Genomic DNA, 26,393 nt, shown 5'->3' with positions numbered 1-26,393 from the left:
AACAGCAATAATGTTCAGCAAAGTTAGATTTACAAATAAGTCTACATGGCCGAAATGGTCAGTTGAACCGTTTAGGAGTTATTGCCCTTTATAGTCAATTTTTAACTATTTTTCGTAAATTAAAGTAACCTTTACAAAAATCTTCTCCTCTGAAACTACTGGGCGATATTAGACCAAACTTGGCCACAATCATCTTTGGGGTATCTTGTTTAAAAAATGTGTGGCGTGACCCGGTCAACCAACCAAGATGGCAGCCACGGCTAAAAATAGAACATGGGGGTAAAATGCAGTTTTTGGCTTATAACTGAAAAACCAAAGCAATTAGAGCAAATCTGACATGGGGTGTACTTAAGTAATTATTTATCAGGTCAAGATCTATCTGCTCTGAAATTTTCAGACGAATTGGACAACCCTTTGTTGGGTTGCTGCCCCTGAATTGGTAATTTAAAGGAAATTTTGCTGTTTTTGGTTGTTATCTTGAATATTATTATAGATATAGATAAACTGTAAACAGCAATAATGTTCAGCAAAGTAGGATTTACAAATAAGTCTACATGACCGAAATGGTCAATTGACCCCCTAAGGAGTTATTGTCCTTTATAGTCAATTTTTAACAATTTTCATAAAATTTGTAAATTTTTATTAACATTTTCCACTGAAACTACTGGGCCAAGTTCATTATAGATAGAGATAATTGTAAGCAGCAAGACTGTTTAGTAAAGTAAGATTTCCAAACACATCACCATCACCAAAACACAATTTTGTCATGAATCCATCTGCTTTCTTTGTTTAATATTCACATAGACCAAGGTGAGCGACACAGGCTCTTTAGAGCCTTTAGTTTGTTTATATAACCGGATAGAAGTAAACGCATGAGAATGAATATAGTCTGTTATGTTGGCTGGTAAACATGTAATATGATTTCAAAGTACAAACACGCATGCAAATTTGAGCAAGGCGATAATTCCAAGATTTCTTTTAATACATATTTCAGATAGGTAAGGTCAATGTTCATCAATATCCCTTTATTACAATTCCAACTATATTTGTCTATATTGTGACATCATTTTATAACCTGTCCCTTCTGATCATACGGACTTGACCGTGATTTGGTCGTTAATTTTCTCGTTTGAATTGGTTTACATTTGTCATTTCTGGTCCTATTATAGCGGACTATGTGGTATGAGTTTTGGTCATTGTTAAAGGCAGTATGTAGTTGTTAATTTCTGTGTTATTTGGTCTCTTGTGAAGAGTTGTCCCATTGGCAAACATACCACACCTCCTTTTTTATATTGAATGATAGTAGTGTGTGCTACAATTGCTAAATCATTGTTACCAAACCGCCAGAAATAGATCAGATATTCATGCAATGCAGAATTACGACATCATCTATTTATTAAAGAATACGTAAATGAAACAGAAATACTTTATTGTATAATTGAAGACAAAAAGGAAAAATATAAAATGTACAGTCTAACTTCTGAGAAGAGCTAGAAGAAAAGACTCACAGTAACTCCATGACGCGTTCTCATATACACGTCTCTATACTCACTCAATAATAATACTGGTGTTCATTCCATATAGGGAGTGGATTATTTTGGCTTTCCTGTTTATAAACTTATATTAATTAATTCTAGACTAGTTTTAAGCGGTTGACAAGCACATATTACTAAATTGATCGTAATCGTTACATTTTTTTTTATTTTTCCAAGACTATCAAACAAAAAGTAGGAAAATACAGTTAATAGGCACGTTTTAAAAGTTTATTTTCGTTAATTGAGGGAAGAAATCTATCAAGTGTAACTAACAAGTAGCAAAATTGGTACATATTTGACGCCTAATTATAAACCTCTTGACGCCCTTCATAATTTGTTAAGACTGCAGCATTTGCCCGATTAATATTTTAAAAGATATTCGTATAAAAGTTTTAGAGATATTTTTTTAATTTATTTATGTAAGTCCTTTGTTGTAATTCTTTTACTACATGTACCTCTGTTCTAATCTTATGAAAGCAATGCTAAGCAAACATGAAGTATTAATCTATAGATCACTGACAACGTTATGCTCATACAAAGACAGCACAACACGATGACAAAAAATGATGTCGGTAATTTCTTATTAATTGTCAAGTATAGTCCACTCGTATTGTGTAGTTGTATATGTTTAAATGTCATGAAGGTAAATGCAAAACTTTAATTAATTAAATGAACAACATAGGGACTCAAATTTGGAGTACGAATTCCTCCAAATATGTCTGGAGTAAAAAGTAAAGTACGTACTGACTGTCCTTGTTATAGTAATAGTTGTAACAAGTAGAGCAACAGGATACTTTGTCATTGCTACAGTTCTAGTTGTAAGAGCAGTGTGATATTTTTAATTACTGTATCATATCTTATGGTTAAAACAGAATGTCGAAAGTCAGAGAAAAGTGTGATGTAGATGTCACAACGTTACATAAAACTATACAATATTAAGTAAAATGTACTCTTTATGGACATTAAATTATAACAAAGAATTAATTATATGACACGTTCACCACCAGACTCAACATGGCGCATCAAATCTATCAATCAAACACAATATTACAGTTGTTCACCTTTTTTCATAACATTAATTTTTGTGATTAATTCATCCTTAATTTCGTGAAAGCATACACCTGTGTGGCTTTGTACTTTTTACTTGCTTCTGGCAGAAAGCAGTTGTCAAGCGTTCATGTTACAAACGGTCCATTTGGTGTAAAACAGTAAGAAACAGATGGCAACCCCCGGACATTTTACAAAAATCCTGAATAATATTATCATAAGGTTATCAAGATATATTAGGTCAGGCTATTGCAGTAAAAAGATATATTAGGTCAGACTATTCTAGTAAAACATCCTTTTCCATTAAAAGTCAAATTCTTTGTTATACCTATTTAATTAAGGGTATCTTATTTTACAGAACAATGAACTTCTGTGTTCTGGTTAAAGTACATGAGCATCACTGTAGGCGAAAACCTTAACTGGAATCTTTGACTGCTTGACTCTTGCCGAATTGGACTTTTGAACTTTAATAATACATAACTTTTGGTGTCTAAATTCAAAAGTACTTGTAAATCAGCAGAATGTTGTTTTCAGTCAACATTGAGGTTGGAGATTTGTTTAGACACGGATCAAACAGATAGGTCCCTTTCTTCACGTGACAGGAACGAACTTACCATTAAAGGACACACAAACGAACAAATGGATGACAACAAAATGGCGAATCGAAACAAGACTGTTATATTTCTCTTTTGTATTATTCATATCTTATTATCCAGATCCAGGGACAATTTAAAGCTTACAACACGACATAGGCTTTGCTGTATGGGGAAATGTATTTTTTCCCTATCTTTTAGATGCAACATGTTAAATAGTTTCTGGACTGATCACCAGACTACAGAAATACCACCATATTACTTCTACTTTCATTTCACTGAGTGTTTTAATCTAGTTATGTCATTGTATGCTTTGTGAGGCAAAACGTTACACTATTGCTCGATTCATTCCTTAGATATGTTGCAGCTATATAGCTAAATGCGTGTCCTTTGATTTGGCTATACCTTTTGGACCTTTTGGATTATAGCTCTTCACCTTTTATTTAAGCTTTGAATTTCAAATATTTTGGCCACGAGCATCACTTAAGAGACATGTATCGTCGAAATGCGCATGAGGAGTATTATGAAAAAAAAGAACTATTTAGATAATTGTACATTAAAGTTAGTTCAGGTATTTTGCATTCCATGTTTGCATAAAACATTGTTTTCAACTCCTGGAAACTTTCATCTGTTTTCTCTTTTGGATTTGTTTCTCTCATCATTACAAATTGAACAATGTTCGTAGTGCTTCAAAAATTTAAAAAATCGGATAAATCCATTTCTTAGTGAGTTTCATACATTTTTTTGTGAGGTTGTTATTGAATTCATCTATTTTCCAGTATCAGAAATTGTTCGTCCCTCTTTGTTAGCTAACTAATACTCATTAATCTTCATCGTGTTATACATACTACAGCAAACTACTTTAAATGGGATGAATTTACTAATATTCCAACCCTTACACTTTGAAACAAGTCTTATGCACTTTATACCATAGAAATACCGCGAACATTATCCAGTTTTCCCTAGATTCTGCAATAAACAGTGACAATAAAAAGACTTTACAATGGTAATCTTTTTTTTCCTTCAAAATAACGGTAATGGTCAAATTTGGTATTTTATGTTTATGAGAAATTATTGCTGATTGAAAGGTATTTCACTCGAGTTATCGAACTGTAAACACCAAACTCATGAAACTGCACCATGGATATATGGCTTCCCTCATGGTGTTAAAGCCCATGTTATAATATCTGAGAAACTTACAAAAGATTTAATTTGTCAAGTTTATTTGATTAGAAAACTATACTTGAAAATACTGTCATAAGATTATTTGATTTCACAATTTCTTTATCTTATACATATTCAAATAACATACATAGTATTGTAAATATATTCGTTTAACATTTTTGTTTATTTTGAAAATCTTACTATCAGTTCAAATGAAATAAGGTAACAAAATTTGTTCCCAGGTTAGAATGTGTACCTTTTAACGAGATCGATATAAATTACTGTCGAAAAATTACAAAATGACAACCCGTTATTTCTGTCAAACTAATGCACGCTAATGGACGAAAATGTCAAACTACTCGAGGCAAATTATATGAGACAATACAAAGTGGTTAAGGTCATCGATCAGATCTACCCTCGTACGGTACATAAAACGTAAAATCACAACTACTGTGGGTTTTTTTGGTGATATTCGTTGTGAAAATGTGATTCTTAATATATTGGACTTATTATGTGAGCTAGTTTTACCAGTTGCCATGGAAAATCTGTTGTTTCTCAAACTTATCTTTCCTCTCATTTATTGACGTTTCGTAATTCCGGATGGATTATTACGGAGAGAGACAAATCATCGAACACATCACGTGATATGTGAAAAATACGAACTTAATAATAGGACTACTGTACATGTTGATGTCTTTTAATATATCACCTTTTACGACTATAAAGCTGAATACAAGATATTGAATACCTTCTTAGTATGCCTGGGTGACTATGAATGGACGAAAATGAATTAGAATTGATAAATTCATATATTGGTTTATAAACATATTTACTATATATTGAATGTGTTTGTGTAATTAAATAAATTATTTAAATAAATCATGCAACACGTCTTAGGAGGAACCATATACAAACAGACCAGGAAAATAATGGAGTCAAACAACGAAAAAGAACAATCTCCACCAGAGGTTTCCATGGAAATTCAGTTTACATGGACAGAAACACCACAGCCTTTGAAGGAAATAATTGATTCTTCTGGTGATTTACCTTCTGTAGTGAAAATGTGGCAGGAAAAATCCTCAGCTGACAGCTCGCCATTATTGGATATACATAAACCTTTACTTCTGTATAAAGAGCTGAATGGGGTTAAAGTTTACTGTAAAAATGTGACTTCTGTTGATTTACTGACCGGGGCACAATGTAAAGATGACCCAATAGTTGTTATTCCACTTGGATATACAGGTACGTAAACATGTAGAATACTATAACTATTGCAACGTGTGAAGATAATGGCACAATCCTGATAATGTTGTCAAAACAGTTAAAAAGGAGGAGTTATTGACAGACCAATAGTTTCAGAAATATAAGTAAAAATCTTAAATTTAACATTCACTTTCAGTATCGTTATTTATTCCAAAAATAACATTACAGTGTGCAAATTCGTGTAGAAATTCGTTAAGATTAAACATCATTTTAGAATTTTACACATTAATTTTTGTTTTTTAACTTGTGTTGTTGAATTGCTGCATGTTGCCCTCATTTGACTATCTATCTTAGAATACAACTTAATTTTAAACAAACTATTTGACTTTTCCTAAATGAAACAATTTCAGTGATCGGTTAATAGTATTCGTTTCAGTAATATTAACCTCAATTTGTCATAAAACAACTGTTAAAATATCAAACGATTCAACTTAAAGATATGCAACTCCTGATAGCGATGTGGTTTGGCAACTAAAGATTGCAAACATCTTTTACGTGAATTCAAAAATGAAAAACTTTCAGAAAATAATAAATCAATAATTCAGAGACACCAAACGACCTATTTTAAAAACGAAAAAAACAACCAAATTAGGAAAACAACAATTAAAGGAATTACATTGAATCTGTTTATTTATTTTGCAGGATGGTTTCGTCTCATAGATGACCGTGATAAACCACTGACAACAATCTCCAATGTAGCGAGGATAATGCCAAAGAAAATCTTATCATATAAACAAGTGACTGGATATATCCGCGACCAGTACACTACAAATAGTAACTTAGCTGAACCATTACACCTCAAAGTAGATATCCAACCAGGGTTACTGAAAGTACTCAATGTAAAGGAAGATTTTGTCAGGTATACTGACCATAAAAAGATTGTCAAACGAAAACTACTTCGCTGTCTTGTTTGTAAGACGGAAGACGATACCAACGTATTGCTGCCTTTTGAAGCGGCGGGAATGTTTTACTTGATTGAAGTTCGGAAGTCAACGTCAAAACATATCAATATTGAGAACATAGGATATGCATACAATATAAAAGATATGTACACGGCAGGGTTGTCTAAAGGGGTCATTTTGAAATTACTACATGGTCGACCGCCGTCAAAACCATGTGGGTTTTCTCAAATATTGAAAGTGTGTGACTTGATCAAAGATCACACAGTAATAGCATGTACTATAAGTGAAAACAAAAGATTATTAGAACTTCCCGTAGCACCGGTGCCATTGTTTGTAAAAGCTTTAAACTACCCGCATTTCGACAGACATCAAACTTTCTTAGATACTTTGAAATTCATGGATAAAAACGCTGATGGATATGCCAACGAACTTAAAGTGCGCCATAATTATAAAGTGGATAAAACTGCAAGAAAAGAGGAAAAAGAATCAAAGAAGGACGAGAAATTGTAGTAGAAATAACATGGCTTTATATTATGTCTATCATGATAAAATATGGTGCTATTTAAAAATCTAAAGTATAAAACTTGAATGTAGTTGGAAACAAAAAGATTTGTCACATCTTTTAAAAAGACTGATCACCCTTGTGCAAAACAATGGAAACTATGGTGTAGCGATTAACCCTTAGATATTTTATTTTTTCATGTCAATGACACTTTTTCAGGATCTTCATCATTTCAAGTCACCGTGTCCCACCTATTTTGTTTTTGATTCGTATTATATTTAGGGTTTATCTTGACTTTGCCATTTATTCACCGGGGGTCACAATTTGATTTATTGCTACTAATTCCTACTAATGTAATGAACAAAATTACATGAAACTTTCTCAGAATTTTCACCATATAATGTATACCCCTTCTATTTTGTAATGTACTCGGGGAAATATTTTCCGCGATTAAGTTTACAAACCATTGACTTTGTCATTACTTTTTCTGGGGGATATCCATTTTATATTTGCATCTTCCTTAAAGATTTATTTAAACCTTTTCTAGAATCGTCATCATATAATGCCACTGTACACCTCTTAATTTGGAATTTGATCCAAATTATTTTTCGGTTGTCCCTTTGTAGGCAAGGACCGGGATAATCTATTTGGTACTCTGCGCGCGAATTACCCTATAGTTTTTGTTTGTGTCTTTGTGCAATAGTGTACTGCATATATTAGATGAAGGATACAAATTTACCTAATCCTATAGCTATATCAATAATCATATATAAGCATTTATTATAGTTTATTTGCTTAGAACTACTTGTATTATATCAGAAAAGTGGTAAACTTTTTACTTTTTTAATAGTCTAATTTTGATTATGTACTTATGATGTGGCTCGGTACTCATACATCCCACCATTGTGATATTGTGCTTTGATCAATTTTGAATTCTTGTCTTTCATTTGACCATGGAAGTATTATATTGTCAATATAATACTTCCATGATTTGACTAATGTACTTTGTTTTTATGCCATTTTGTGTTTCTTTGTAGAAACCTTTATTTATTTATATATAGTGATTATAACATTATATTACAATGTTGACTGCTGTATCTAACATTTTGACGTTTTTACCCATTACTGGATACATGTTAACCTCGATTTCCGCGAAAATGCAAGTGTTCCTCAATCCACGAAAAATTGATACCCACGAAAATAAATGAATCCACAATGTCTGTTAGTTTTTCTCTCTCACATTGTTGTCAATATGACGGTATTTAATGCAACTGTTATCATGACAAGTTAAATCCACCATTTTCTGCACAAGGAAACGCCTGTTCCAATTCAGGAATACAGGTATTTTCCATTTGTTAGATGTATTTGAGCACTAGATTTTGCCATTTTATAAAGGACTTTCCGTTTCGAATTACCCTTGGCGCTCGAATTTTTTCATTTCCAATTTGTGCTTTAGATTGAACAGCATGTTTTTTTTATTCATTCTACAATGCATAAACAGTATGTAAATTCAGCAGTATCGATTCATTTAGAGCTCTTGTCATGCAAAAAGCGTAAATCTCTCTAAGAAGTCCACTGTCCATATTCTGGAAATATTTCCATTTCATTCCCGTTTTTTAGCCATGATGGCTATTATGTTGGCCGGCAGGTTCACAGAACGTTTAACTAAATACTCTAAGGATGATTGCGGCCAAGTTTGGTTGTATAAATAAAGGCAACAGTAGTATACCTCTGTTCAAAACTCGTAAATTCCTGGACAAAAAACAAAATCGGGGTAACAAACTAATACTGAGGGAAACGCATTAAATATAAGAGGAGAACAACGACATGTAACATTAAAATGTAACACACACAGAAACGGACTAAGCATTAGACAAAATCATATGAGAATAACAAATATAACATCAAAACCATTGTATATCATAATTTTGTATAGGTTTAAGGACGACGGTCATCAAACTTACTAACAAAATGTAGGCAAACACCGGAATTAAAAATTCTTCCTGTATGCAATTTAAACAGTTTTTTTCAAATTTAAATAACACCAGTCAAAAACATATATTTAAAAGTTATTGAACGAAATGTTGTAATATAGTTAAAGTCCGACAACTCGAAACCATATGAAATAATTGAATTCTCAAACGAAAGTGTTCGGGACTTTATTGAATAGACGGAACTTATTTTTATAGCCGAAAGACAATCTCAAATATAATGACATTAATGTATAATCTATTGGAAAGGCAATTTAAAAAAAAAAATTCCTTTGATTAAGATGTCGCTGACATTTTACAACTTTTGATATTTCATGAAATCATTGTGCGACTTTTGATACATAATATGTAGCTATAGGTCCCCGTACAGCCTTCAATAATGATCAAGGCCCATGCTGCATAGTCAGCTAAAAAAGAGAATAAGATGTGGCAAACTATATTATCTCGCGGTAAGATATACCACAACCCGCATATGTGCAACATAAAATAACATGGCTTTATATGTGCAATTTGTAGTATTCCATAAATTTGTATATGGCAAACATACTAGATAACTAAAACATGATATCACGAATATAAGATTCTCTTTACATTAAATAAAAAAAAATGACTAGACATTACAATTTTCTGACACTAATTAAATATTGCTAAACTTCCTTATTTTCACCGGAAATGGCACACTATTTAAAAAGGCAAGATTCAGTCAACTCAATAAAATTTAACACATCATAGATCTCCTATTTGACAATTCTTTAAGTTCGACCAGCGTTCCCAACGTAAGAGACTGTTCTGATACTGTGTCGTCACTAGAACTCTCCATGAACTGTGCTCTTGGTTCATCGTCAGTAAGGCTTATATTTGTTAAAAGATCAAGAGTTTTCAAGCTTTCGTGTCTTTGTTTCGTTTTTTCTGTTGGTATATGTTGGATCATTTGATGATCCGTGTCTAACTTTGGAGACAATTTAATTAGGGAACTGAAAGAATCTGAATATTTCGTGCAAAGTTGTTTTGCATCTTTAAATGACTTCATATCTATAAACTGTTCTACTGATTTAGCCGTGCAGATTTTCACATCATCTGATACAGGAAGTTCAAACAGCGCATGCCTCTTAAAAGTTATAGTGCTTCCAACAAACACATCTTCAGTTATACGTCTCTTTATAACCATCATACCAGTAAAAATACAAGGTACTACCGGCGGTTTTCCATAGATAATCCGAACCTTCACAGGCAGAGTTAAATCTGTCAATATATCTTTCATTCTGAAAACACATTTGCTGTCCGAACTCCCTTTTTGATAAACTGGATGAAATTTTCCTTTTGCCGTGAATGGTATCAATATTTCTTGTTCTTTATTATCGATGCATTTGAGATATTGTATTTCACGTGTTGTCCACTCTTTTTGTTTCTTTTTCAGGACTCCTATCTCTGCACACGTCCGCCATTTTGCTTTGAAAGTGCTTTCTACCTTTAGGACTGTTCCAGCCGCTATCTTACGTTGAACATATGTCTGTTCGTTATCATCAGAGTTATTTACACATATGCCTGAAACGTTAGTTCGTGTGAAAAATTTCATTGGCATTGTCTTGGAGACCTCTTCAATAGATTCAAAATATTTCACACGTCCAAAATCTGGTGGCACAAGCTCAAACCAACCTGTGAATAATGGGATTTGTCTTAAATCAATATATCTAGACTTGTTTATTTTTGTGCATTCGTATTTGGAAAATTGTGTTGCATGTTATGGCATCTTATATAAAACAAGAGGGCGTGGTAAGATTTCCAATGAGACAACTCTATACCAAAAGAACACACGATATGTATGTTTTCTTGTTCGTTACGTATGTAAACACGTTTTTTTGTTGGTTTTTTTTGGTGTTTTTTTTTTTACAGTATTCGCATTTGGTATTCAGTGTTGTGGTTTTTTTTTAAGTTAATCGCGCGACGTTGAGCATCCAACAATCCATTAATCAATGTAAGTATATTTTCAGCTTCAATTCAAATGTTGGTCTTGAAGGTTTTTTTTCATTATTCCAGATTTGGCGCATATTTTCTTTCTTACATATATATTTAATATCAATTTTATATTTTTTAAATCAATGTAAACGTGGTTTTTTCATGTTATCATTGTTTTTAAGTGATTTTTATTTTACAGAACAACACCTATATTTCTAATTATAAAAAAAAGGAAAAAGTAATTATAAGTAATAAGTTTATTTTGTTTCATAGAGCAGTCGTTTCAAAACATGATTTTTTTTAGTAATTATAAAGAGACTGATTACTAACGACAATAAATATTGTTTGTATTAATTCGGGAAATTACTTACCTTCAAAATCGTCTGGTATCTCTAACGTTTGACCGACTTCGTAGTAAGGTCCAGTAGAATCTCGGTATATTGTCCGAACTTCGCCCTTTCTTTTATGGTACCATCTGTACAGCAGCACTGGTTGTTGTGAGTATAGTTTCAATCCAGGAGGAAGATTTCCTTCATATTTACAAATCTTTGGTAATTCGTCTTTTATATTGGTCGGTAATGTGTCTGTCCATTCTACATTTAGTTCATTGTCCAGCGGTGGAGATTGGTTGGCAGATACGTCCGCCATATCTTATATAGAAACGTGTTCAAGTTTTTGTTTATATTATAGAATAAATGAATCGCGTTACAGAAAACTATTTTTATAAAACCGGTTTGGTTATGCATCATAAACTATTCATTATGTAGCGGTAAAATTTAAATAATTGTATTGATCCTTAAGTCAAAATCATATATTTTAATAAACATTTAAATGAAAACGTGAAGACATGTTTCAGACCATATGAATATTTCGTTCGGTCCAAATACATAAATGGTCCAGCTTGTAGTTTTCGGCATGGCATCTTTTAAGAAAGAAGATCTGACTTTAGCACATTTCAAATTGTTGGGAATTTTAACGCTTGAAGGAACTTTGTAAGGTTTGAAAGGGATATTCGTTAGAATTAAACCACCACTCTATGAATATCTAAGATAAATTTAATGCTTTTCTATTCGATTGAAAGTTCTTGCTTTTATACTGTCTACACTACATTTCCGCACAATAATTTTATTATCTTAATATCAAACAAGTCTTTTGAATGACATATTGAAAAAATTATTTCAAATTTATTTGCTTTGAAATACATACGAATACCCCTATACAGTAAAAAAGTATATATTTTTTCTTTGAAAATACTACTCTTCTGAATACACAATATTTTCCAGACCTATTATTTTCCGTTTGATCCTTTGCATTTATTTTCTCATTGATTATGAATATCAACAGCTTTTTTATTCGTTCAATGTGGATATTTACATGTACTTTACAGGAACACTATTCTTCACTAGAGAGAAAAGTAGTTCATGTAAAGTAAATACTACCGGGCCATATGGATAATGGTCGCTTTTTTTTTTTTTTTAGAGTATTCACTTCTGCCTATGACACAGTCTGCACCAGCACATAAATACATGAAGTACTTTCATTATAATATTCAGAAATAAATTTGAACTTGTATAAGACAACTGTTTACATTTTCTGTCATCTTTTTTAACCTTATGTCACTTGTGTTTTTTGTTTTTTTTTATGTTTTTAGCATACAGCGAATACAAACTGAAAAAGATCTCAAAAACTTCATTTCACCTGTATGTAAAATTGTTTCATTTCTTTTATACACCTGACTCATCTCTCAGCTTTGGACAATATGTTCAGTAGATGCGTACATTAACCAGAAGTCAAATTGACATTAATGGAATGAATCTTACATTTAACACGGCCCTGTATTGTCAATCACTTACAGCTCACATATAAATTTTCCCGCGGTCCGTGCAAAAAGTGTTAGGATTTTCTTTACCTAAAGTAGCACGTATGTAGATGAAAAGTCCTCGAAGAAGATGGATGAGGGAGAAATGTTGGATGGATAAAACCAAATAAAATTAATCTTATGGTAAGAATATGTTTTTGCAAAGAGCTCAAACTTGGTATGTTCTGACAGACACAGGAGCGAGATGAGATGTTTTTTAATTTTGTATATACTCAAATAGTTTTTAGGATATACATGTTTTAAAAAGATTACAACTCGCACCTGTGCGTGTTGACATATTTTAAGTTCAATATTTGTCCTGAATATGAAAAATTAAATATTGGTCGCTATGTTTTTATGCCGCGAAGATCCTTCAATGCAATGTAAAATATTCTTCAATATAGCCTTCAATGGCAATTTTTGACAACATTAAACTTTTCAGCTATTCCCAAATGAAAATTATGGCTAAATTCTATTAGATATAGTAGCGCAACCCTGCTTGTCCTGTATGCTTAACGCCCCGAGCAGGTCTCAATATTACGATTCGGTCTCATTACTCTCATTGGAGCAACCACGGTGTTATTTACTCAAGAGACGCTTTCTAGTATTTCGGCCAATCTTTTATTTGTAGATATTTTTGTCTTTGCTAAGACACCGTGTAGAACGCCACATGCGGGGTGTCGGCTATGTTTGACATGGGGTGGCAATTTTGAAGCGACAAAAAAGTAACAACGTAAGTTCAAGCATCAACATTTCTTATTTAAGAACTCCCAGTTCCATAAAATGTATTGCACGGAAGGAACCGCAACGTAATCTAATTCCTGAATGCAGAAGCAGTCGTTTTCGGTGCTCAGTTTTCTCAAACACCTCGCCCTAATTTTCCGTGTTGCAGATTTTGAGGCTTTATATGCAAATTTCGGTATAAAAAACTACTTTACACAACTACCATCCGTATTATTATTATAGAATTGTATTCCTCTCATGGACTTCTACCAAATACCAGTTTCTTAGTTAGAATTAATTGGTTTTTAAACTATTATTCATCAAAATATAAAGTGTCGCTCGGGGTGTCAGATTTTGCATGTCAAGGGGTAGAGGCTTGTCATTAAAAAAAGAATACATTTTCTTATAAATCGGTCTCTGTCTGATACTTTTTAATTCAAACACACCTACACTGTGATGATGACAAATTGACAAACGTTTATGTACCTTTCTGTAACCATTTTTGTACGATTTTTAAAAAAATCAATTGTATCAAAACAGATATAATGAATAACAGAGACAGACCATTTTGAACAAATACTAGGGGGGAACTTGATGCAAAGCATTATTATTGACTGCTGCATTGCATTTAATGGAAAAGAGTACTTTGTGGCAAATAAACCAAGATTTTTTATAGAAAGTCCACAGCCTTTAATAAAGAGATTTTTGTTATAAAATTTGAAACATAGATCATTACTCATTGGCTTTTCTATTATGTGCTAGCTAAGGGTTTATTTTTTTACAAAAAGTTCTACAACCAACCTGTAAATTCCAAAATACGTCGTGCAGAGTAACTAAAGTCGAGTGCACCCTAAAAGGTGTACTTGATTTGGTCCATATTTCTATTTGTTCTTACCAATAACTTCTTTACTAAATTTGTTTTAAGGAAATCAATGCGAGCACTGCATGCAATAATCCTATATCTATCGGTCATCAAATTGCCAAATATGATAGAACAAGGATAAAGGCTGTGGATTTTCTATAAAATGTCCATATGTTTAGCATTGAAGCAACACAAGGGTACATAATCCTTAAGGTTTATGTACCCTTCTGTAGCCATTTTTGTACGAATTTTTCAAACTTCAATTGTATCAAAACTACAGATATAATGAATAATAGAGATATGCCATTTTGTACATATTCCAAGGGGAAACTTGATACAATGCAATATTTTTTACTGTTCCATTGCATTTGATAGAAAAAGAGGAGTTTGTGGCAAATAAATCAAGATTTTTATAAAAAATCCACAGCCTTTATCCTTGTACTCTCATATTTGGCCATTTGATGACTGATAGATATAGGATTATTGCATGCAGTGCTAGTATTGATTTCCTTAAAACAAGTTTATAAATGTAGTTATTTGTTAAAACAAATATAAATATGGCCAAAATCAAGTTCACCTTTTAGGGTGCGCTCGACTTTAGTGATTCAGCACGAGGTGTTTTGGAATTAACAGGTTGCTTAGAACTTTTTGTAAAAAATGAACACTAGCACATCATAGAAAATCAAGTGAGTAATTTATGTTTCAAATTTTATAACAAAAATCTCTGTATTAAAGGGTGTGGATTTTCTATAAAAATCTTGATTTATTTGCCACAAAGTCCTCATTTTCTATCAAATGCAATGAAACAGTAAAAAATAATGCTTTGCATTAAGTTTCCCCTTGGAATATGTACTAAATGGCCTATCTCTATTATTTATTATATCTGTAGTTTTGATACAATTGAGGTTTGAAAAATTCGTACAAAAATGTCTACAGAAGGGTACATAAACCTTAAGGTATGCCTGGTCCATATTTTAGTTTTTTAAGTAATGTGCATTTTTATTGATAAACATAGCAAATAAAGCCTCAAAGTAGAAAAATTATTGTATATGAATAGAAGTGAAATGTTATTTGTTTTATATTATACCTTTAAATAACAAAAATATTGACAAATGCACGTAAGAATATGAAAATTACACGTATGAATGAAAAGGGTGTACCCGATTTATTATCAAATCATTAATGATTTAAATTAAGTTGCATAGGAATACAATTAATTAAATGCTTTGAACAGACCAATCTGATGTTATTCTATTTAACATGAATCTGACTGTTTCCAGGAAAAATTAAGCGAAATATTATCTCGAGGAAATGTATTTTCTTTTACCATTTGGATAAATGATAGAAATTCAGCAGCCAAATGAACTTTTTTAAAATTTGTACTCGCTGTTTGGAAATCATTTACAATAGTAATATCATCGTCTTCAGGATTACTTGAATATGTTTTGTCATTCGATGAAAAAGAGGCTGTCGAGTGGTTCTTTGGAGAGAGTATTCTAATTCTTTTTGGAGTGATGCGTTTTTGCGGCGTGCACGAGTGCTTTTAGATGAACCTGGTGATGAAGTATGATGCAGTTTTGCTGGTTGAAGTTTCGGGCAGTTCTTATATTGAGAACTATTTTGTGATTTTCCACCAGGTTTGGGTTTATTGAGCAATAGCCTTGACTTTTGTCTGACCATGGTAAACTGAAGAGGAAAAGAAATCATTTACCAGCTTTAAAATTTAATATTTTGAGCCATTTTGTACTATGAATGAAATCAAAAGCATATTTTTTATAAGACTAAAACAGGCAAAATGAAGTACCCTTATTTTGTCATAGTATAGATGTTGTGTTTGAAATAAAATGTATCATATGAAGACTAATTTACATGCAAAGATATCTTTTTTTATGACAAGCCTCTACCCCTTGATATGCAAAATCTGACACCCCGAGCGACACTTTATATTGTGATGAATGATAATTTTAAAACCAATTATTTTTTACTAAGAAACTGGTATTTGGTAGAAGTCCATGAGAGGAATACAATTCTATATAAATGATACGGAGGGTAGTTGTGTAAAGTAGTTTTTTATACCGAAATTTGCATATAAAGCCTCAAAATCTGCAACACGGAAAACTAGGGCGAGGTGTTTGAGAAAACTGAGCACAGAAAACGACTGCTTCTGCATTCAGGAAATAGATTACGTTGCGGTTCCTTCCGTGCAATACATTTTATGGTACTGGGAGTTCTTAAAATAAGAAATGTTGATGATTGAACTTACCTTGTTACTTTTTTGTCGCTTCAAAATTGCCACCCCATGTCAAGCAAAGCCGACACCCCGCATGTGGCGTTCTACACGATGTAAGAGTTAGCAAGAACTAATTCGATCATTTGTCGGTGTTTAATTGAAGTTGATTGAAGCAAATATAGATAACTGTACTGGCCGGACCAGTATGTGTAACCAAGATGACTGGGTTTAAGTAAAGATAAAACAATCAGGAGCTGACTTTTATTTCACTACCAATCCAAATGGTGAAAAACTGAAAATACAAACATAAATACAATTTTACAATGTGTTCAATGATAATTAGAGTCCATAAAAATACGGATAAACAGTTCGTATATAGAAAGCTGTTAAAGTTCTCTATAATAATATATAGAAAGATTTCTTGCACACGTCGGGTTCTGTCTTGAATTAAGTTGTTTCATCGCAGATACCAACAGTTTGAACGGTAAAATGTTCATAATTTCTTTATAACACAAGAAAAGATATTAAAACAGTTCACCGCTGATGTAAATACATAATTTGTAATGATTTAAATGTAACTCACGCTGTGGTTAGCCACGAATTGTTCCTTTGGACAACGTGTCCGCTGAATGTTCCTTGTGGTTGTGCACACGACCCGCTGAGCAGTTATCGTCACTCAGAGAAAGGGGATAGTAACATGGATTCATACACTGTCCTGTATAAAACTCCTTAAACTGGCGCACATAAAGCGATGTACGCAATGAAACGTTAACATTATAAAATGTTGATCACATGTAGAATAAATGATGAATTAATTTCAGAACACTCCCCGTCTGAGGTCTATCTGACATCACTATTCCATTATCGAAAACAAATAAATGTTAAATATATAACAACAGTACACATATTCACTTAGAAGTATTCCTACGGGAGGCTGGGTATTTCACAGCTTCTATCCTAGATAAGGCGGTGTTTCCGACGAGATGGCGGCGATCTAAGATCCAACTCCATGGCTGTAGTTCTGATGGAAACATCTCCTTTCAAAACGGATGTGCGATCAAACGAGGACGTCTTGCGGGACGGACGCTTTCCTTTACGTTTACGGCATACAGTAGACCATCCAGTACCATGTTCCTTTTCTCTGTGACTTAAGTTGGAATTGTCTATGCTGCTTTCCTATTGTCCTAGCGTATTCAAAGACGAATTGAAGCTTTCCTTGGGAATTGAATGTTTTCTTATGTACTTTTCTTTGTTGGCATTCACTTTTGGTGGCGTTGCTTCCGAAGTGAACTTTTCGGCTTCTGCAAAGCTGGCGATTGGAGTCGCTGATTTCGTTTTCGGTTGCCCATGTAAACGGGGATAATGTTTAAACGACTCAGTTTGAATTTCATTTGACTGGGTGTTGGTTTTATTACACTCAGGTAATTTCTTTGTATGTGGTTTCACAACACTTGTACTGCAAGTTGGATTTGTTTCCTTTGTAGTGAGTTCAAGGTGAATATGTTGCTTATCGGAGCGTATTTCTCCAACGATAATCCAACCCAGGTTTAACTTTTGCGCAAATGGAGCCTTTGGTGGTCCTAGACGTTGACCGAGGACATGATGTGCCTCTATAAGGTCTCTTCCAATGAGCAATAGGATTTTGCATTTCTCATCAATTGGGAGAATATGTTTTTGTAGTTCTTGCAAGTGTTGATATTGCAATATATCCTCAGGTGTAGCAATTTCGTTCCGATTATTGGGAATGTTATCGCATTCAATCAGTTCAGGCAGATTGAATCTAGTATTGTGTTGTACGGACTTCCCGACAAAGCCGTTTCCTCGTTTACCGGAAGTAACCTTGCTGCCAGAGCATGTGGATAACAAATAGTCTTTTGTTTCTGTCTGTACGTTGAATAGGCTGAAGAATTCAGGAGCCACAAGAGACCGATTGCTTTGGTCGTCAATAATTGCATACATGCGAATTACTTTGTCCTGATTATTTTTGTGAAAGACATTCACAGGAAGTATCTTGGCACAAGATTTACTAATACTGCCGTCTTTGGAGATATCTGTGCAAGTTGAACTAACAGAGGTTAGCTTGGTTTCAGCTAGCTCAAGTTGCTCCCCGCCGTCGACTGATCTAGGCGGTGCACCTATGGGTTGGTACACTCGATTTGTGTGTAATGCGGTGGTGTGTTGCTTACTTCCGCATTCATTGCCACTGATACTCACGTTGCAATCACGACTTCTGTGCATAGTCGAATCACAGCATTTGTAACAAAGATTATTTTGCCTCAATAGGTCCTTGCGTTCCTCTATAGTTTTAGCTCTGAACCCATGACATTCATTTAGCGAATGTTCGGTATTGTGTATTATGCACAGATTGTTTTGCTGTGCAGTCTCTCCAGATCCGTGTTCGACCGCTGTCTTGTGAACGTTGATTTTTGTTCCAGGCTGAGGTGTGAACCTTGGCGCAGCACCTTTTGTACTTGGTGTGACTTTTGACCCGAAAATGAATCCAGGATCGTTCTTTATTTTGCTGATTTCCCTGATGAAGTCAGAGAATTCTGTGAAGGGTGGAAATGCAACTTCATATTTAGACTTGTATCTTGAAGCCCTTGTTATCCACTTTTCTTGGAGTCCGTATGGCAGTTTTTCCACAATAGGATTTACGCCCCTGGAAGAGTCGAAGTAAGCTAGCAAACATCCCAGCTTGGGATTTTCTTTGTGATATTCGATTTCTGAAATGATATCTGACAAATCGTACAAGAGTGAGTTGTCTTTATTTGTCAGTGTTGGAAAGTTGTCAAGTTTGTTGACGAGAGACGTCTGCAACATTATTGGAGCACCATATCGATCGTCCAGTCTTTCCAATAGTCTGTGTAAGCCTCTTGTTGGGTTGTTGGCATTTGATGCCCTTATACTCATGGCATGTTTTCCGGACTCTGGTCCAAGCCATTTAATAAGTAGGTCTATCTGTTCCGAGTCTGAAACTTGTAGTTCGTCTATAACGTTTTTAAAGCTGGCTTTCCATGTATGAAAGGATTCAGCCTGGTCGTTAAAGCTTGTAAGCCGGGAGAACAGCAAGTCCTTGCGAAGGAGAAATCTGGTTATCTCTAACGTAGGATTGTTTTGCTGCAGGTGTGCAGAAGGGGTCTCTTCTATAACAAATTGTTTCATGTGTGAGACAGGGAACTTTTCTGATACGCCCTGTATTCCTATGCCAGTAAGTGATCCCAGATCTGGGAATACTGTAACGATTCCTCCCCTTAAACCGAGTGGTAAGTTTAAATGAATAAGGAGGCTCGATCGAACATAATTTGCATGGATCCTTTGAGTTGGTATATGGTTGAAATAATAACTAAATCAGGTATAAAGTTCAGATGCATTTTATATAACATCTATATAATCAAATATTTACAATTGATCATAAAAACATACATTTATATTTATATACAATTTGCCGTAATCATCTTTATTTATAGATCAGGAGGGTTGACTTCAAATTCCCATTTAGGTTGACTTGTTTCCGTAGGTTGATTTGATAGAAGGTTGAACTTTTCAACCTTCTATTTCCAAAAGTATAAAATACTTAATAAGGGTTGATTTATAATAAGATATTCATATAATAAACCGAAAGTAGATTTCCAGAAAATCTCTTTCATCCTATTGCATCGATAGAAGGTTGACTAAGTGGAACGACAGCTGATGGGACTTTCCCGTAGGTCGAAGGTTGACTTTTGCAAAACAAACAATAGCCATGTGCTAGAAGGTTTAAGTTTTCTTAAAACAATTAAAACCTGCGTACCATACTAATGGTTGACTTTGGTTCAGACATTTGGATTAATTTAGGTTGACTAAATTTATATTGCGACTAAAATGTTGACTGCTCTTGCAGACGATGAGAATAAATCTGAAGTTCGTTTCGTCAACCTTCTATTTATAATTTTCCGGTCAATGGCTCGACCAATCAAAACGTTTGTTATGTTCACAGGCAATCACGTGTATTAGGCCGCCAATACACAATAAATATGGCTTCTCTAGTAAATAAACTATGGCACTGCTGGGATTTAGATGATTACGGCTAAAATACAAGTTATTACATAAAGAAAATAAGTAGGCTAATAAGGTAAAAACATTACCTCATCATTTATAATACAAATACCCGCCAACCAACCGTGAATATTCTGTACGAGGTGACATTCCATCGTAAAAATAGCGATATGAAAAACATAAACAAAACAGCTGACTTGTAAAATTACTACAGTAAACTATGGAAAACATGAGTTCCATTAATTTAATAATACGATCACTAAATCGTAACACAGCCCCCTAATCACTAGGCGTTTGTCCTCAAATGCACAGAAACCATTTATACATGTATTAAATTAATTGGTTGGTTGGCTAAAACTTGGAAACAAAAATCCAATAAGACAACCCTGTCTTATAATACAAGCTCCTTAATTACACTCTAACTAGTCTATTCACATACCAGTAAATGAGTATTGAAATTTCAACAACAAAATTATGTCAAATTATGACATGTCAAATTAGCACTATCAATGGATATAAAATCCATAATTAACAAAACATTCTACCATATGTGAATAAATAAGCCAATACTGTACAGTAAAACCTGAGAAAAGAAAAGGATAAATTACTTCTCAGTCATGAAGACCTCATTGGGCTTTTCTAAGGTAATACTGTAGCTGCATCAGGAATACCTAATCTCACCATGCATAATAAATATATTTAAGTAACACACATTGTATATCATAAAATCCACCCCCCAATGTTCCTTCTTAAATCAAGCTTAACTGCTGCAAATCTAATATTTTCTTCTGTACAGAGAGTTCCAAGTGTCGCAACTCATAGAAATTACACTCCACCTGTAACTCCCTCAAACTACGAACATCTCTCGGCAACATATCTGAATGTATTTTGGCCTGGTTTCTCAAATAGTTAAGAATTAAATGAAAATGTTTTGCATCTCTGTCTAAGAAATAGGTGTGACGTCCATCAAACAAATATGGCTTCACAACAGATTCCTCCTTTATCATCTCTGACAAGAGGGAATCTGGGCAGGATTGTATAGCAATAGCAGAAGTCTCAAATCTAGTTCCGCCCACATTTATAAAAAAACGGGATTGCTGGCTCTTGCTCATCTGCTCAAGCTTCAGCTTCTTGACTGGGGTAGGGGTATATATTGCAGCTGCTTGTCGTAAATCAGACGGGGAGAGGACTTCTTGGGTTGGGGAATATGTTTCACAAGGTTGGGTGGATAACGGCAGACATAGGCTGGTGGAGATCAGTGGTATTTCCCATGACGATGAATCTTCAATGGGGGCATCAATAGGAATATTCATAATAGGGACGTCTATAAATGGCATGACAGGATCCGGACTGGTGTTGCAGGGATCACTTGGCAGAGGAGAAATGGGTTCCACTGCCGAAGTGAATCCCACAATATCATTAAAAAAAACATTCTCTTCAGGATCACATAGTGATACTACCTCATGTTCCTCCATACTTCCCATGGAGGAGCTTTCCATATCCTTCAGTAGATTTGAAAGAACTTCCTTCTGTTTATTCACCAACTCCTTCTTGTTCTCCTTTATTTTCTCCTCCTTCTCCTTCTCTTCCTTCCTCTTCTCCTTTATTTTCTCCTCCTTCTCCTTCTCTTCCTTCCTCTTCTCCTCCTTCTCTTCCTTCTTCTTCTTCTCCTTCTCCTCCTTCTTCTTCTCCTTCTCCTCCTTCTCATTCTCTTTTCCCCTCTTCTCTACTTCTTTTTCTTCCTTCCTTTTCCTTTTCTCCTCCCTCTTTTCCATTCTCTCCCTTTCTTCCTCCGGCGTTCTCTTCTTTTCCTGACCCTTTTTCATCTCCTTCTTTTTCTCTCCTGCCTTTCCATTTCCAAATACCATATTTTCTTCTGTGTACAATTGTCCCAGCACTGTTCTCTGTTTCTTCGTCCCTTGCTCCTGCTCCTTCCTATGCGACCTCTTTTTACTGTCCTTCTGTAATGCCGTCTTTTCTTCCTTATCTACCTTCTCCGTAATCATTCTATCTTCCCTCTGTCTCTGGAACTGAAGGAATTGCTCTTCTTCCTCCTTGGTGCAGGTCATTGTGGATCTATTAATTAGTTTTAAAGTTCCTTCACACTTCTTGTGAGCTGCACGGCGACTCACCAAGACTCTGCATTCCTCACATCTCCAGCCAAACCCACTGTGTTGCTCTGTCATGTGCCTCTTACAGATTATTGACTGATCAAATGTGAAATCACTACAGATACCACAAGTATACATGGTGACCTGCAATTATAAAAAGGAACATTTCCTTTAAAAGCTTGCTATTGTAATTTATATATTTTCATAAAATAAATAAATTTAAACTATACTATATTGGATAGCTATCTGGATTTTAAGGGTTATTACTTCCCCTTATATCCCTAATTAAACCATATTGGAACATTTTCCCCTAAATAGGGCTTCAACCGATCTTGGTGCACCACCTTAGGTTTGGTTTTTGGTCCCTTCTGTATTCTATATATAACATCATTGAGTCTATTTACAACAATATATGGGCCTTCCCAATTATTTTGTAACTTAGGACACAATCCCTTGACACGACGAGGATTATGTAACCACACTGGATCCCCTACATCAAATGTTTGCATCTTAGTTCCAACATCATAGTTTCTTTTCATTCTGTCGCTTGACATTTTTAATTTTTTTCGTGCGAATTTATGAATTACCTCCAACTTTTGGGATAATTCATATGCATAAACAGTTTTTAAAGGCAAAGGTGACTTTTCAGTCTCTGGTCTACCCAGAATTAAGTCTACTGGAAGATTAACTTCTCTTCCAAATAACATAGAACATGGAGATGTACCCAAGCTCTCATGTTCTGATGACCGATAGGCCAACATCAATAAATAGATATATTCGTCCCAATCTCTCTGGTGTTTGCTTACAAAAGCAGATAACATCGTCTCAATGGTTGAATTTGATTTTTCAACCATACCATCCGATTTAGGTCGGAATGGTGTTGTACGGGTTTTATGGATACCCAAAATAATACACATCTCTTTGAACACATTAGATTCAAAATTAGACCCTTGGTCTGAGTGGATTGAAAGAGGAACCCCAAAAATGGTTACTATTCTTTCCACAAATTTCCGAGCTACAGTCACTGCTTCAGTGTCTGGAATTGGTATAGCTTCTGTCCATTTAGAAAAATAATCTTGCACTACCATCAGATAGCGATTATTATTCTCACTTATTGGTAAAGGTCCTAGAATGTCAATAGCCATTCTTTCCCAAGGAGCACCCACAAGATACTGCTTCATCGGGGCCTTAGGTTTTTTACAAGGTGCTTTCTTAGAAGCACAAATATCACATTTGGTACACCAAAATTTAACATCCTGTCTCATCTTATACCAAAAATATCTCTGTTTAATTTTTGATAGAGTCTTCCTAACACCAAGATGACCACCGGTCACTGTGTTATGTACTTGGTTCAACACGAACCTTTTAAAATTAGCTGGAAGAACAATATGTAGATCATAATGTTTTCCATTATAGCTTTCCCACTTTCTATATAAGATTCCATTGACAAGAATTAAAGAATTTAATCTTGACCAATAAAATTTAACTTCAGGACTCATATGGGATACATCTGCCCATATGGGTTTAACATCATCTATCTTCCACTGGATAATTATACTGATTACATCATCAGATAATTGAGATTCTGAAACATTTTCAAAATTTATCTCTTTAACTGGGTCGTCCTTCTCATTTTGACTGCAACCATAATCCTTAGATCTGGTACAAACTCTTACTATTTTAGACTGAACAGGGAGTACATCAGGGTTTTCATCTGGACCCTTACTTCTAAATTCATTATGAATTATATGACTTTTTACTTTGTGGCAAGTTTCGTCACTTGTCATGTTTGGCCAATCTTCATTTTTACAGCTAATACTAGTTGTTGTAACTGATTGTTTAACACTAACATCTTGAACATTACTGCAAGATTCACGAATAGTGACATTATCATTACATTTTTCAACCGTTAAAACTTTTTCATGAGTTGGAACCAATTCATAATTCATTTCTGCTCTAGCACAGTGAGGGCACTCTTTATTATAGCAAGGACGTCTACTTAGGGCATCTGCATTATTATGGGACCTTCCAGCTCTGTGTTCAATTTTAAAATCATATGATGCCAGGACCTCGAACCAACGAGCTAACTGACCTTCTGGATTCTTAAAATTGAACAACCATCTTAATGCACCATGGTCACTTCTAACCTTGAAGTATTTACCATATAAATAATGGTGAAAGTGTTTAATAGAGGCAACTACAGCTAGTAGTTCTCTTCTGGTAACACAATATTTTCTCTCAGTTCGACTGAAAGTTTTACTAAAGTAACAAATTACTCTTTCTACTCCATCCTGGAGTTGGGATAGCACTGCTCCCATACCAACATTACTTGCGTCGGTATCCAAAATAAATAAATCCTCCCTAGTAGGGTAGGCTAAAATAGGTGCACTAATTAAAGTAATCTTTAATTCTTCAAAAGATTGTTGACATTCTTCTGTCCAGACAAACTTTTGGTTTTTCTCCGTAACCTTATATAAAGGTTTTGCTTTATCAGCATATTTCAAAATAAATTTTCTATAATAGGATGTCAATCCTAGAAAACTTCTCACATCTTTCACACTCTTGGGCACTGGCCAGTCCTTAACTGACTGAATTTTATTTGGGTCAGTAGCTACTCCACTTTCGCTAACAATGTGACCTAAAAATTTAACTTCCTTCTTAAGAAAGTTACATTTCTTTGGATTCAGCTTTAAATTAGCTGCTTTTAATCTTTGAAAAACTTCTTTCAAGTTTTTCATATGCTCCTCAAATGATTTTGAGAAAACAATTATATCATCTAGGTAAACTAAACAAATTTTCCAGGTCAAACCTGATAAAACTGTTTCCATTAATTGTTCAAAAACAGGGGCACTATTACATAGACCCATTGGCATTCTCTTGAACTGCCAGAGACCACCCCCTGGAAAAGAAAAAGCTGTTTTTGGTCTATCTTCTTTGGCTACTGGAATCTGATAATATCCCGACTTTAAATCTACGGTTGAGAAGAATTTGGAGCCCGACAAGGAATCAATTGTGTCATCTATACGTGGTAGCGGGTAGGATGGGTGTAAAACCAATAAATTTACGGCGCGAAAATCAATACAGAATCGCCAACTACCATCTGACTTCTTCACGAGAACAATATTGGAGTTCCAGGGACTTGTAGAAGGTTCTATAATATCTTGCTTAACCATTTTCTGAATTTCTGCTTCAGCATCCTTCATTCTAGCTAGGGGTATTCGTCTGGGTCGCTGACGTACTGGAGGGTTATTTCCAGTATTTATGGTATGTTCAACTAAATCAGTTAAACCAATGTCCTCAGAGGACTTTGAGAATATGTCACTATATTCTATTAAAAGGTCTCTAAATTTCTCCTTTTGATCTTTATCAAGATTAGCTTGGTTAGACTCAAATACATCATGTAAATAATCAGGTAATTGTCTCCCCTTATTTACTATAGTTTGGCTACCAGCCACACTATTTACAAACTCAGAAGTTTGAATATCTTCTTCGTCTACTTTATTGCAGGTTGCAATAATTGTACCCTTATATAAAGTGCAGGGCTCTTTATTTAAATTTATTATCCTCAAAGGAATATTATACATCTCTGGATGTACAATTGATCTTGCCACCAATAAACCA

At 34.2% G+C, this 26,393-nt stretch overlaps 3 protein-coding genes across 3 annotated transcripts; 1 reads left to right on the top strand and 2 right to left on the bottom strand.

Annotated features, from left to right (window-relative positions):
- Positions 1-4,597: 4,597 nt before the first annotated feature.
- On the top strand, positions 4,598-8,224 carry LOC134696102 (uncharacterized). The gene is made up of 2 exons (XM_063557701.1): positions 4,598-5,581; positions 6,245-8,224. Exons 1-2 carry the CDS (start codon positions 5,221-5,223, stop codon positions 7,012-7,014), a joined length of 1,131 nt encoding a protein of 376 aa, XP_063413771.1. The 5' UTR covers positions 4,598-5,220; the 3' UTR covers positions 7,015-8,224.
- An 819-nt stretch (positions 8,225-9,043) lies between these two features.
- LOC134696093 (uncharacterized) lies at positions 9,044-11,709 on the bottom strand. Its single transcript, XM_063557689.1, has 2 exons — positions 11,325-11,709; positions 9,044-10,653 (listed from the first exon to the last, which is right to left on the bottom strand). The coding sequence occupies exons 1-2, from the start codon at positions 11,599-11,601 to the stop codon at positions 9,716-9,718; spliced, it is 1,215 nt and encodes a 404-aa protein (XP_063413759.1). The 5' UTR covers positions 11,602-11,709; the 3' UTR covers positions 9,044-9,715.
- A 5,098-nt stretch (positions 11,710-16,807) lies between these two features.
- On the bottom strand, positions 16,808-19,788 carry LOC134698584 (uncharacterized). Its single transcript, XM_063560504.1, has 2 exons — positions 17,210-19,788; positions 16,808-16,918 (listed from the first exon to the last, which is right to left on the bottom strand). The coding sequence occupies exon 1, from the start codon at positions 19,786-19,788 to the stop codon at positions 17,803-17,805; it is 1,986 nt and encodes a 661-aa protein (XP_063416574.1). The 3' UTR covers positions 16,808-16,918; positions 17,210-17,802.
- Between the last annotated feature and the right edge of the window lie 6,605 nt (positions 19,789-26,393).

Source organism: Mytilus trossulus, chromosome 1, assembly GCF_036588685.1.
Source record: "Mytilus trossulus isolate FHL-02 chromosome 1, PNRI_Mtr1.1.1.hap1, whole genome shotgun sequence".
Taxonomy (NCBI): domain Eukaryota; kingdom Metazoa; phylum Mollusca; class Bivalvia; order Mytilida; family Mytilidae; genus Mytilus; species Mytilus trossulus.
The sequence above is the reverse complement of the archived record's forward strand: the minus strand, read 5'-3'. Positions and strand labels throughout refer to the sequence as shown.